Genomic DNA, 12,814 nt, shown 5'->3' with positions numbered 1-12,814 from the left:
ACCCAGATGCGCGGCACAGCAACGTCAGGGACCCCCCAGGGGGCTGGAGGTCCCCCCCACACTCCAGCAGGGTCACGGCCGCCCGGAGCCCTACGGGACAAAGAGGAGAGATGAGGATGAGAAACCTGATTGGCTGTGGGGTCAAAGTAGGTGTGGCTTGCTGTAAAAAGGGGCGGGACCGCCCTGACAGGAGGATGATGAACTCCCAGGCTCCAAATTTGGGGCCAAGGTTCAGGGTTTGGGTCAAGGGTTGAGCTTTGGCCTCATCCCAAACTCCCCTTTGCCCTGCAGGGCTCCGGGCGGCCGTGACCCTGCTGGAGTGCGGGGGGGACCTCCAGCCCCCCGGGGGGTCCCTGCGCCTCCTCTGCCGAGGGTCCGGGTTCAGTTTTGGCAGTGTCTCCATGCACTGGGTCCGCCAGAGACCCGGGCAGGGGCTGGAGTGGCTCGCAGGGGTCTACAGCAGTGGCAGCGCCAACTGTGCAGATTCGGTCAAGGGCCAGTTCAGGATCTCCAGGGACAACGGACAGAGCTCGGTGACTCTTACCATGAACAACCTCAAGGACGAGGATTCCGGATCCTATTTCTGTGCCAAAGCTGCTGGTGCTGCTTGGGCTGCTGCTGCTTACATTGACCATGCCGGTGGTGGCAGCGCCCGTGCCTGAGCCCCTCTTATCCCCAAATCTCAGAACCTTTACCCAAATCTCAGCCCTTGACCTCATTCTTGACCCCTTTGCCGAGATCTCCCCCATTTCCACCAATAGAGACTAAAGACTCCAAACCCCCAAACTAGTTCTGCCCCAAACCCACCAGCTTTGGCCCCAAAACTCGCCTGATTCTGCCCCCAATCCCTACTCTGGGCTCCCAGCCACAACCGCTGACCCAAACCTCACCCGCTGTGCCCAAATGTCGGCCCTTTGGAGCAATTTTGGGGCACAAGTGGGAGATTTGGGGCCGAGAGTTGAGTTTGGAGGCAGACCCAGGGCAGGGTTTGGGGCCAATGGGCAGCGTTGGGGCAAAGGGTGCGGGGCTGGGACAAAGGGTCAGGGGTGGGACAGGGGGGTTTGGGGAAGGGTCTGGGGACAGCTGGGGACAGGGACGAGGCCAGGACCCCAAACACCAACCCAAACACCAACAAAAGCAGCAAGAGCAGTGCTAACACCAGAAGATTTGGCACAGAAATAGGATCCGGAATCCTCGTCCTTGAGGTTGTTCATGATCAGCGCCACCGAGCTCTGCCCGTTCTCCCTGGCGATCCTGAACCGGCCCTGGACTGAATCCACGTACCTGGTGCTGCCACCATCACTGTTGATGCTGGCGATGAATTTCAGCCCCTGCCCGGGTCTCTGACGGATCCAGCCCATTGCAAATTTCCCAAAATCGAACCCGGACCCTCGGCAGAGGAGGCGCAAGGACCCCCCGGGGGGCTGGAGGTCCCCCCCGCACTCCAGCAGGGTCACGGCTGCCTGGAGCACTGTGGGACAAAGGGGAGATGGGGATGAGGCCAAAGCTCAACCCTTGACCCCAACATCCCAACTATTGGCCCCAAATTTGGACCCTTGCCATTCATCACCCTCCTCCTCCCAGGTGGGTCCTGTCCCTTTTTTCCAAATGGCTAAGCCAACTCTGAGGCCCTGGACCAATCAGGTTTCCCATCCCCATCTCCCCTTTGTCCCGCAGGGCTCCGGGCAGCCGTGACCCTGCTGGAGTGCGGTGGGGACCTCCAGCCCCCCGGGGGGTCCCTGCGCCTCCTCTGCCGAGGGTCTGGGTTCAGTTTCGGCAGTTTTGGGATGATGTGGATGCGCCAAAGACCCGGGCAGACTCTGGAGGGGCTCTCGGTGATCGCCAGCAGTGGGAACACCTACTGTAATCCATCCTTCAAGGGCCGGTTCAGGATCTCCAGGGACAACGGGCAGACCTCGGTGACTCTGACCATGAACAACCTCAGGGATGAGGATTCCGCCGTTTATTTTTGCGAGAAATCTTCTGGTATAGGTGTTGGTGGTCCTGCTGCTAATTGAGTTTGTGTCCCCATGATGGTTGTGTCCCCATCCCCGTGTCCCCCCCTGTCCCCGTTCTCCAGACCCTTCACCCAAACCTCCAGCCCACACCCAGCCCTTGACCATTGATCCCAACCTTGCTCTGCCTCGGCCCCAGTTTTCACCCGCTGACCCTAAACCTTAACTCCTGACCCCAAATCTCCTCTTTCTGCCCAAAAACTTGATTCTGAAAGTGGATACTTCTGGTCAAGGGTTAAGATTTCGGTCAATTTTGTGGCCAAGAGTGGAGAATTTGGGGCAGAGCCAGGGCAGGATTGGGAGATGGGGTCAGAAATGGGGTCAGGGGCAGAGTTTGGGAGAAGGGTCTGGGGAACCTGGACAGGTGGGGACACGGCTATGGGGATGGGGTCAATACCATCAGCAGCAGCACCCCAAGTATCAGAGGCAGCTTAACCGCAGAAATAGGATCCGGAATCCTTGGCCTTGAGGCTGTTCATGGTCAGCGTCACCGAGCTCTGCCCATTGTCCCTGGAGATCGTGAACCGGCCCTGCACTGATGATGCGTAGGCGTAGCTGGATCCATCGTTCTTGATCGCTGCGACGTATTCCAACCCCTGCCCGGGTCTCTGGCAGATCCAGAACATTCTGAAACTGCCGAAACTGAACCCGGATCCTCGGCAGAGGAGGCGCAGGGAACCCCCGGGGGACTGGGGGTTCCCCCCGCACTCCAGCAGGGTCACGGCCGCTCTCTGATGCCCAAACCTTCACTGGTTTTGCCCCCAATTCCCTTTGTTTGTCCCCAAATCTCCAACAGAGTTTTCCAGAATGGTAAAGTGCCTTAAACCGTGCAATTAGCCCCAGTTCACCCATTAATTAATTGGACACCTCCACCTGACTTTTGCATCCACTCACCCCCATCTCCCCTTTGTCCCACAGGGCTCCAGGCGGCCGTGACCCTGCTGGAGTGTGGGGGGGACCTCCAGCCCCCCGGGGGATCCCTGCACCTCCTCTGCTGAGCGCCCGGGATCGATTTTGGGATTATTGTGATGGCCTGGATCCGCCAGAGACCCGGGCAGGCGCTGGAGTTCATTGCAGATATCAGCACCACTGGCAGCACAAGCTACGCGGATTCGGTCAAGGGCCGGTTCACGATCTCCAAGGACAACGGGCAGAGTTTGATGACACTGACCATGAACAACCTCAAGGACGAGGATTCCGGATACTATTTCTGTGCCAAATATGCTTATACTCCTGATGGTACTTATGGTGTTGCTTCTATTGACGTGCCGGGCTTGGCCCCATTCCCCAACCAGCACTGCAGGAGCATCCGGGCGTAGGACGGTCAGGACAGACGGATGGACACGAGAGATCTCTGCAGCCAGGTTGTGGCATTTGGGGTTTATTGCAAAGGACAAACTGCAGGGCCCTGCTGGGAGCTGCCAGGCACAGCTGGAGCAGGGCTGAGAGACGAGAGGGGAGAGAGGATGAGACGGGAAGAGAGTAAGAGAGTAAAAAAGGTAAATGAGTAAAAGGGTGAGAGAATAAAAAGGCTAAGAGAGTGAAAGAGTCAGTGAATAAAAAGGTAAGAGTGTAAAAGGGTAAGAACATAAAACTCTAAGAGAATAAAAGGGTAAGAGAGTGAGGTTCCCACCACAATACAATAAATGTTCTTCTCTGTAGAATATTCTAATTCTCACTAACCAATCTTATACAATATACAAACCCTACATCATTTCCATACACCCTAAAAGAATCATTTCATTACCGTACTCTATTACATTTTAAACCCTAAAAACTCCTCTTTGGCACCCTTCTGCCATGTCTAAAACCTGCTCTTTGGAAACCCTAAAAACTCCTCCTTGGAGCAACTTTAAACCCTAAAAACTCCTCTTTGGAAGAACTTTAAACCCTAAAAACTCCTTTTTGGAGTAACTTTAAACCCTAAAAACTCCTCTTTGGGCCCTTCTGCCAAGCTGTAGGGTCGCTCTGACCCTTGGAGCTGTCTGCAGGCAGAGGGTGTTGTTCCATCAAAATGGGATCACCTTCAGCCGGCCACGCCATTGTTTTCCAGTTGTTCAGTCCCTGAGGGATCTCAAAGCTTGCTTTCATTTCAATCTCTCTGATGGTCTCCATATTCTCAAAATTTTTTACCCGACTTATTGATATTATCAATATACCCATATTGATAAGGCTTTGCTGTTCCATCCTCCCCAACCAGCATCAGCATAAGCACCGTGACCATCGGTGTCCTTGGTGCAGAAATAGGATCCGGAATCCTCGTCCTTGAGGTTGTTCATGGTCAGCGTCACCGAGCTCTGCCCGTTGTCCCTGGAGATCGTGAACCAGCCCTTGACGGAATCCGCGTACCTGGTGATGCCACCACTGCTGGTGATGGTTCCGACCCACTCAAACCCCTGCCCGGGTCTCCGGTGCATCCAGCCCATCCCAAAATTCCCAAAACTGAACCTGGACCCTCGGCAGAGGAGGCACAGGGAGCCCTCGGGGGGGTGGAGGTCCCCCCCCGCACTCCAGCAGGGTCACGGCCACTCCCCCATCCGCAAAGTTTCTCTGCTTTTGCCCCAGAATCCTTTTTTCTTGCCTCAAATGTCCGGCAGTGGTTTCCTGTATTGAAAAATTCCTTAAACCCTACAATGAGCCCAAATCCACCCATTAATTAATTGGACACCTCTGCCTGACTTTTGCATCGCCCCATCCCCATCTCCCCTTCGTCCCGCAGGGCTCTGGGTGTTGCCCGATTGATAAATGGCACAAAACTCGGATAAGTTTTGTGGGTGCTTTATTACGGGCCCGGGGTGCTGGGGGACTCACGTCCCAAAAACCCAAGCCCCCGATTTCACATATGGGTGCTTCCCTCTTATACATGCGATTCACAACAAAGTCTCCAAGAAACAGTTCCCTTGTGATACATTCCTTAGTTCACAGGCAAGATCATAAATCTTCTGCTTATCTTATTCTAAGAGCATTGTATGCTGCCTTCAGACAGGTTAGCATTCTTACTCTCCTGCACTAGTTTAATTATTTACTAAATTCCTAAGACTACCTGCTAAGTTACACACAAACCAAACACACACACTATCAACGGCTGCAAAACTGCAAAACTGCTTTTAACAAACCAATTCACACACAACTCATAACTAAACTATAATTACACATTTTGCGCAATTTCATTTCTTTTCCAACATTTCCCCCCTTTTGAGCATCCTTCAGTCCTACTGCAAGGATGCTCAATCAACAGTATTGACAGTAACATCTTCATAACGAGGTGGGGAGTGTTCTTCATTCTGCCGCCCGCGGGTCATGGCCTTCAGCAACCGGAGAGATCGCTTCTTTTCCTTTTCGATCACTCCTAAGAGGCATCTATATACAATCCATATAGTCACTAAAAATACTAAAAACATTAGTGCATACTGTATAGCAGATGTAATCCAGCCAGACAGGTGAAGCCCCAAAGAATCAAATACTGCTCCTATCCAGTTATGCTGTGCTTCCTTTTCAATTTCCTTGGGTTTTGTTTCCACTTCTGCCAGTTGAGAAATATCTTTCTCAACTTCAAGTGTAACATTTGGAATGTGTACACAGCAATGATCTATTCTCCTACTCAGGTAACCACAAACTCCATGTTCTCTTAACAGTAGCAAATCCAATGCCATTCTGTTTTGTAGGGTCATTCTTGATGTAGCTTGCAATTGCAAATTTAGATCTTTAAATCCCTTCTTAGTAGCTGCTGCCAACCTTTCTGTCTGTCCTAACAAGTTGTTGAGCATTTCCCTATTTCGATATGTCACTACCGGAGGGAATAATGATTCTAATATCCATCCAAATTGTACTCCTGAGCCAGGTTCATGCCACTGCTCCTCTAGGGATTCTTCCCTCTTTCTGAGTCCTTTCCTTTGGATCAATCAATTCTGTTTCCAGTATGGACACAATTTGGGAACCCCTAGGGTGATTTGTGTTACTGATCCATCTAGAGGTAAATGTGCGGTCCACTGTCCATGTCCCAACACCCAGACTAGATTTCCAGGGCTATGCACAGTAGTATATCTGCAATCTATAGGTCCCTCCATGGACTCTTTGCTAACCGTATGATCATATCCCCTACACTCGCATCCCCACTTTAATGCCATTTTCACTGGTACCAATCCAATTCGGTCTTCCGGTGTATCACATGTAAAAACCTCAGTACAATTCCAATCCTCTTTCTGCGGTCTGAACTCTCGGGAAGATGTAGATGTGATGAGGGCCCTATAATGTGACTGATTCTTTACTCCTGACCATTGGATGCACCATTGTACTTCCCCAAGGTAATTATAGTGTTCCAAAACACTAGGTCCCCATAATGTCTTCCAACTATTCCAGGTGTCAAAATTCTGTGTGACATTCTGACAACTCATCTCATTTCGGTGGGATTTCGTTCTTATTCGTACTGTATTGCATGGCTCATCTATTGGGGTTGCAATTAAACACCTCCTGGTATTTTGAATCCAACCATAATGATTGGGTTTCTTTTCACATTCCTCTCTAGTCATAGCCCGAATGGTCATACACAAATCCCTCCATACATCCACTGGTTTGGGAACTGACTGGCAGGACCATGAAACATTCTTAAATGTTTCAGGCATTTTGGTTACCGGTATTATTCCCCAGGGAATAGGTTCACCTGCAGCCTGTGGTAATGGTAGGCAAGCTGTTATTTTAGTCATATTCTGCATGATCCCAAAATCTCTAATTAATCCTACCACTAAGTTTTCCTGCTCAGTATTCCGTTCTATTGTATCATTAGCCTCCCGTCTACCCCTTCTACCGTGTCTCTGTAAGGATAACATCATTCTGTCATGCCTCCACCATGCATTTCCTATTCTATGATTAGTGACATTCAACCACCCACAACCTTTGCCTTCCTTCTCCCACCAACTGGTCCTGTCCTCTATTCTGTCCCAGGTCAGTTCCCTATTTTGCCTCCACCTTTTGACCCATAGGTTCCTTTGATATCTTGATCTTACTAGGAAGGAACAATTTATTCTAAGGGGTGACCCATCCCACATGTCCGCTGCCATTGATACTGGATCAACCTTTATGTTTTCAGCACGATCCCCTGTCCATGGCAAAACCCTCATACTCACTCTTTTGTAATCAAAACCATCCCGTATCTTGACCAAACATGTATATTCTCCCGTATCGTTTGTGGTTACCTTAGTAAGATTCAGTACCGTGTTTCCTTGTTGTTTATCCTGATCTCAACTGACTCCGATCTTGCCTCGGCTTCTTTCAGCCCCCCGTTGCCATATTGCAATAACTTCACCGGCCTCAAATCTCTGGCTGTCAAATATAACACAAGTTAATTGAACATCCATCCCTTCCATGACTGTAACCTTTGTTTCTTCAACCTGTACTAGAGTAGACCCTTGAACGGGTAATAGTCTCATGATCACTAGCAGTAATATAATTAAGAAGGCGGCTTTGCGCGGAAGATCATCCGGGTTGGAGACACTATCTGGGTTTCCCATTGGAACGGTGCCTTCTTTACCCTGGTGTAATGGATCCAAGCATCCATCCCCTGGACCTTCACCGCCGTGTAGGTCGTCATCATCACCTGGTGGGGTCCACTCCATGATTCCCGTAGCGGATCCGTGATCCACTTCTTGACGTACACCTGGTCCCCAGGCTGAATGTCGTGGACCGAATTCTCCAGCGTGAGCGGTCTATTCCACTGTAAAGTATTTCTTAAAGAATTCAAGATCTTATTAAGTGACATAACATACTCTGCAATCGCCTGGTCCCCACTCACATGTACCTCCCCTTGTAATACAGTTGCATGATATGGTTTGCCATATAGTATCTCATATGGACTTACGCCTACCTTTTCCCTTGGCTTAATTCGAATCCTGAGTAGGGCCAAAGGCAAAGCTTGAGGCCAGTGCAGTTTAGCTTCCTGGCAAATCTTTTTGATTTGTACTTTCAGGGTTTGATTCATCCTTTCCACCTGCCCACTAGACTGAGGTCTCCAGGGGGTATGCAAATTCCAGGTTATATCTAACAGTCGTGCTAATTCCTGCACTACCCCGGCTATAAAATGCGGACCCCTATCTGATGACAATCCTAAAGGTACTCCAAATCTTGGTATTATTTCTTTTAACAAGGTTTTTACCACCTCCTTAGCCTGATTAGTTCTACATGGAAAAGCTTCTGGCCACCCTGAAAACGTACATACATACACTAACAAGTATCTGTATCCCTGTGCCCTAGGCAATTCGGAAAAATCAACTTGCCAGTAATCTCCCGGTTGTGGCCCGACTTGCAGCTTTCCCATTTGTATTTGTCTCCTAACTACTGGATTATTTTTCAAACATACCGGGCACATTGCATTAACTCTTTTTGCCATTGTTAACATCTGATTAGAGATTATCTCATTTTTCAAAAATTTTACCAATACTTCTGCCCCCCAATGACATTTGTTATGTTCTGATTCCAAACTAAATTTCATTATGCGAGTAGGTACCACTATTTGTCCCAGTGGTGTAACATACCACCCAAGTTGATTCCTCTGTGCCCCTAGCAAGTTTATTAGTTTTCCATCTTCTATTGAATATTTGGGCTCCTGATTCAGGTAAGGGGTAGCCGGATTTGTTCTTACCGGTACCAATGCCATTTGAGTCCATATTTCCCGTGCTACTTGCCGTGCTGTAACATCAGCAAATCGGTTTCCTCTGTAAACGTCTCCTTCCGCAGTCTGATGTCCTCTAACATGCATAACTGCAACTGCTTTGGGACTATGTACTGCATCCAGTAGCTGTAGCACTTCTTCCCGGTGCTTGATGTTGGTTCCCTGTGAATTCAATAGCCCCCTTTCCTTCCATAACACCCCATGTACATGAACCACACCAAAGGAATATTTAGAATCTGTCCAGATATTAACCCTTTTGTCCTTGCTCAAATACAGGGCTCTGGTGAGTCCAATCACCTCTGCCTTCTGGGCCGAAGTTCCAGGTAACAAAGCCTTTGCCTCTATTACCTGATCCAATGTTACCACTGCATACCCGGCATAGCGAGTGCCATTCTCGACAAAACTGGATCCATCAGTGTATAGTTCCCATTCAGGGTCTTCCAATGGTTCATCCTTTAAGTCGGGTCTGCTGGCATATACTTGTTCAATTATGTCTACGCAATCGTGCACCAGTCCCCCAGCCTCCTGGTCACTGCATAAAAATTCTGCTGGATTAACATGATTAGTAGTCTTTATTTCAATATCATCCTGTTCTCTCAGGGTAGCCTGGTATTGCAACATTCGACTGGATGATAGCCAGTGACCCCCCTTTTGCTCCAAAACAGCCATGATCATATGGGGAACAAACACTTTAATTTTTGCCCCCAAAGTCAATTTCCGGGCCTCTTGAATAAGAATTATTGTTGCCGCCACAGCTCGTAAACACGAGGGCCACCCGGAACTTACCGAATCCAGTTGTTTAGAGAAGTATCCCACTGGCTTCTTCCAGGATCCCACCTTCTGGGTGAGGACCCCCAATGCCAGTTTTTGCCTCTCATTCACGTACAACTGGAATTCCTTGGTCAGGTCAGGGAGTCCTAGGGCTGGGGCCTCCTTTAGTGCTTGCTTCAATTCCTGGAAGGCCTTCTTTTGCTGTGTTGTCCACTCCAGCCGATGCTGCTTCAAGGCCTCATACAGCGGCTTGGCTAGGAGACCGAAATTCATGATCCACAGTCGACACCATCCCACCATTCCTAGAAAAGATCTCAATTCCTGATGGTTACGAGGCAAAGGAATAGCACATATTGCCTCTATTCGGTTTACTCCCAAACGTCTCTGCCCTTGTGTGATCTCACAACCGAGATAAATAACTCTATTTTTGACCAGTTGAGCTTTTTCCTTAGAAACCCGATACCCTGCTTGGCCCAGCATGTTGAGTAATTTAATTGTTAATTCCACACACATTTCCCTTTCCTTAGTAGCCAGAAAGATGTGGTCCACGTACTGCAGGACTACATACAAGGATGGGGATATTGTTACCTGGGTTATCTTCCATTCCTCCAGCTCCTTGGCCAGTTGATTTCCAAAAATAGTGGGGGACCATTTAAATCCTTGTGGGATTCTGGTCCATGTAAGCTGCTTCTTTCTCCCAGAATCAGGACTCTCCCACTCGAAGGCAAAATATTTCCTACTCTCTACTGCCAGTGGGATGAAGAAGAAGGCATCTTTAAGGTCAATCACTGAGAACCATTTAAACTCCTCCGATACAGATGTTAACAAGGTATAAGGATTAGCAACAACTGGATGTATGTCTTTCACTATTTCATTAATAGCCCTTAAGTCCTGTACCAAACGGTACTTACCATTAGGTTTCTTTACTGGAAAAATTGGAGTATTATACTCCGATTCACATTCCTGTAATATTCCTTGAGCCAAAAATTGTTTAATTAATGGGGTTACTCCCCTCCTTGCCTCAAGCTTCAAGGGGTATTGCTTTACCCTCACTGGTTGGGCCCCTTCCTTTAGTTCCACCTTTACGGGCTGCGCAGCTTTAGATTTTCCGGGAACCCCTGACTCCCATACCCAGGGTACTACAGCCTGCTCAATTTCTTCTGGAATAGGAGAGGCATCCACTTCCTTGATCACAAAAATGCCTGTTATTTGTTCCTCAGGTATTTCCAATTTCACCCTTCCCCCTTCAAATATTATTTTCACATTAAGTCGGGACAACAGGTCTCTGCCAAGAAGGGGTGTGGGGCAGTTTGGCATATACAAGAATTGGTGATCTAATTCCTTCCCCCCAAACCTAAGATTTAAAGGTTGTAAAAATGGTTGCTCCTCTAGCTTCCCTGTTGCCCCCACCACCTGTACTGTTGTGTCACTCAAAGGTCCCAATAGTCTATTAAGTACAGAATAGGTTGCTCCAGTGTCTACCATAAATTCTTGATCCTTTCCATCTATCTCTAAAACTACCCTAAGATCCTTTTCTAGTCAGCCTTGATTCTGATAGTTTCCCAAAACTAGTGCTTGAGCGACTTCTGCTGGTCCTCCCGTGAATCCTCCCACAGGAGCATTCCCCATTGGACCTGTCCTTAATCCTATGTTTCCCATGCCCATACCTCCTCTAACCGGGCATTCATTTTTCCAGTGTCCTAACTGTCGGCAAAACGCACACTGGTTTGGATCCAACCTCCCCGTGTTAGGTGCAAACCCAAATCCTCCCCGACCTCTTGCCAGCCCCCTTTGTCCGTGATTAGGTCCTCCCCGACCTCGACCCCTAATGGGTCTTCCTCCTACCCCTGTCTGTTGCATTACAGCCAGAATACTAGCTTGTTGTCTTTTTGCAGTTTCTTTTTCCCTGTTGTTGTATACCTTCCACGCTACCTCCAACATTTTGTCCAAACTTCGAGTGTCCTCTCCTTCCAACTTTTGTAACTTTTTCCTAATATCTTCTTGTGATTGCCCCATAAACAACAATGCCAATTGAAGTTTTCCTGATTGATCCTCTACATCTAAATTAGTAAGCTTCCGAGCCATGTCTTTTAATCGTTCTAAAAAGGCAGACGGTGACTCATTCTTGTCCTGCTTGACCGAATACAGCTTAGACCAGTTCATAGTCTTAGGTATTCCTGTCCTAATTCCTTCCACCAACAATTCCTGATATCGTTTTACAGCCCTTATTCCTCCCGTAGAATTTGGGTCCCACCTTGGTTCCTCACTAGGTACCAATTCATCAACTGTTTCATTTAGTTGTCTCAACCGTATCTCCTCACGAGCCTTTTCTCTAGTGGCTTTAATAACCATTTCCTTTTCTGTGGAATCCATTATAGTATCTAATAATACCTGTAAATCATTCCAGTCCGGATTCTGAGTCTTTATTACCATTTTAACCACCCTTGCCACCCTTTCGGGATCCTCCCGATAACTCCCCGCTGATTGCTTCCATATTACCAAATCCCCGGGGGAGAAAGGCACCTTTATAAGCATCCTTTCTCCCTGTGGTCCCACAGCTTCCCTTAATGGCGCAATTAACTGTGGCCCCTTCTGCCACTTCCTCCCCTTGCGAGTCCGCCCTGCTAACGGAGTTCTTTTAACACTCTCATTCCTTTCACCATCACCACCATCACTATCACTCTCACTAGATCCCATTTTTATAGCTATATCCGCAGGGGGAGCAGGGGGCACATTAGGAGCAACCGGAGCCCTCGGAAGTGCTATACAGTAAGAAAAATCTTCCTCAATTGAAGGATACAAATTACGCTCCTTTCTTTCTTTACATCCCACACACTCCCTTTCATCATTCACTTCTAAAACCAAAATACCACACTCCTTTTGCCATTCATCTTTCCGGTACAAAACGAAAAACAAATCCAAATATGGTATTTCATCCCATTTCTCATTCCTCCTTAAAAATTGCATCAAAGATTCCATTATCTCCAATTCCAGTGTACCATTCACCGGCCATCCCGCTTGCCCAATCTCACATTCAGGCCACCAATGATTACAATAATCTATCATTTTACTTTTATCCAATTCTTGATAATACCCCTCACTTTTCCACCATTTCAATATACAACCTAATGGCGTATTTCCAGGTATTTTACCATTGGCTTGCACAAAGGTTTTAAAAGTTTTAAAAGACATCATATTACAGCCTTTAATTCCACCTTTAGTTCCAGTAAACCAATACATCTTAAACCAATATACCTTCTCGCCGTCCTTCCCAAACAAAAACAGGAGGCGAGTTCCGGTCCTGCATCCTTAGACGTCTTATGGCCGGAGCCTAGGCTTTTTACCAACCACCAAATCCAAATCC

The 12,814-nt window shown here is 48.2% G+C and overlaps 1 gene segment (V, D, J or C); it reads right to left on the bottom strand.

Annotated features, from left to right (window-relative positions):
• Positions 1 to 72: 72 nt before the first annotated feature.
• LOC128933566 (Ig heavy chain V region 914-like) lies at positions 73 to 1,528 on the bottom strand. The segment is given in 3 exon segments: positions 73 to 90; positions 1,122 to 1,463; positions 1,514 to 1,528. Coding segments are annotated over 3 exon segments (375 nt in total).
• Positions 1,529 to 12,814: the final 11,286 nt, after the last annotated feature.

Source organism: Melozone crissalis, unplaced genomic scaffold (genome assembly GCF_028551555.1).
Source record: "Melozone crissalis strain CALT ecotype California unplaced genomic scaffold, PUWL_Pcris_2 ptg000011l_1, whole genome shotgun sequence".
Classification (NCBI taxonomy): Eukaryota; Metazoa; Chordata; class Aves; order Passeriformes; family Passerellidae; genus Melozone; species Melozone crissalis.
Note: the sequence above shows the minus strand (reverse complement) of the source record. Positions and strands in the feature narration are given on the sequence as shown.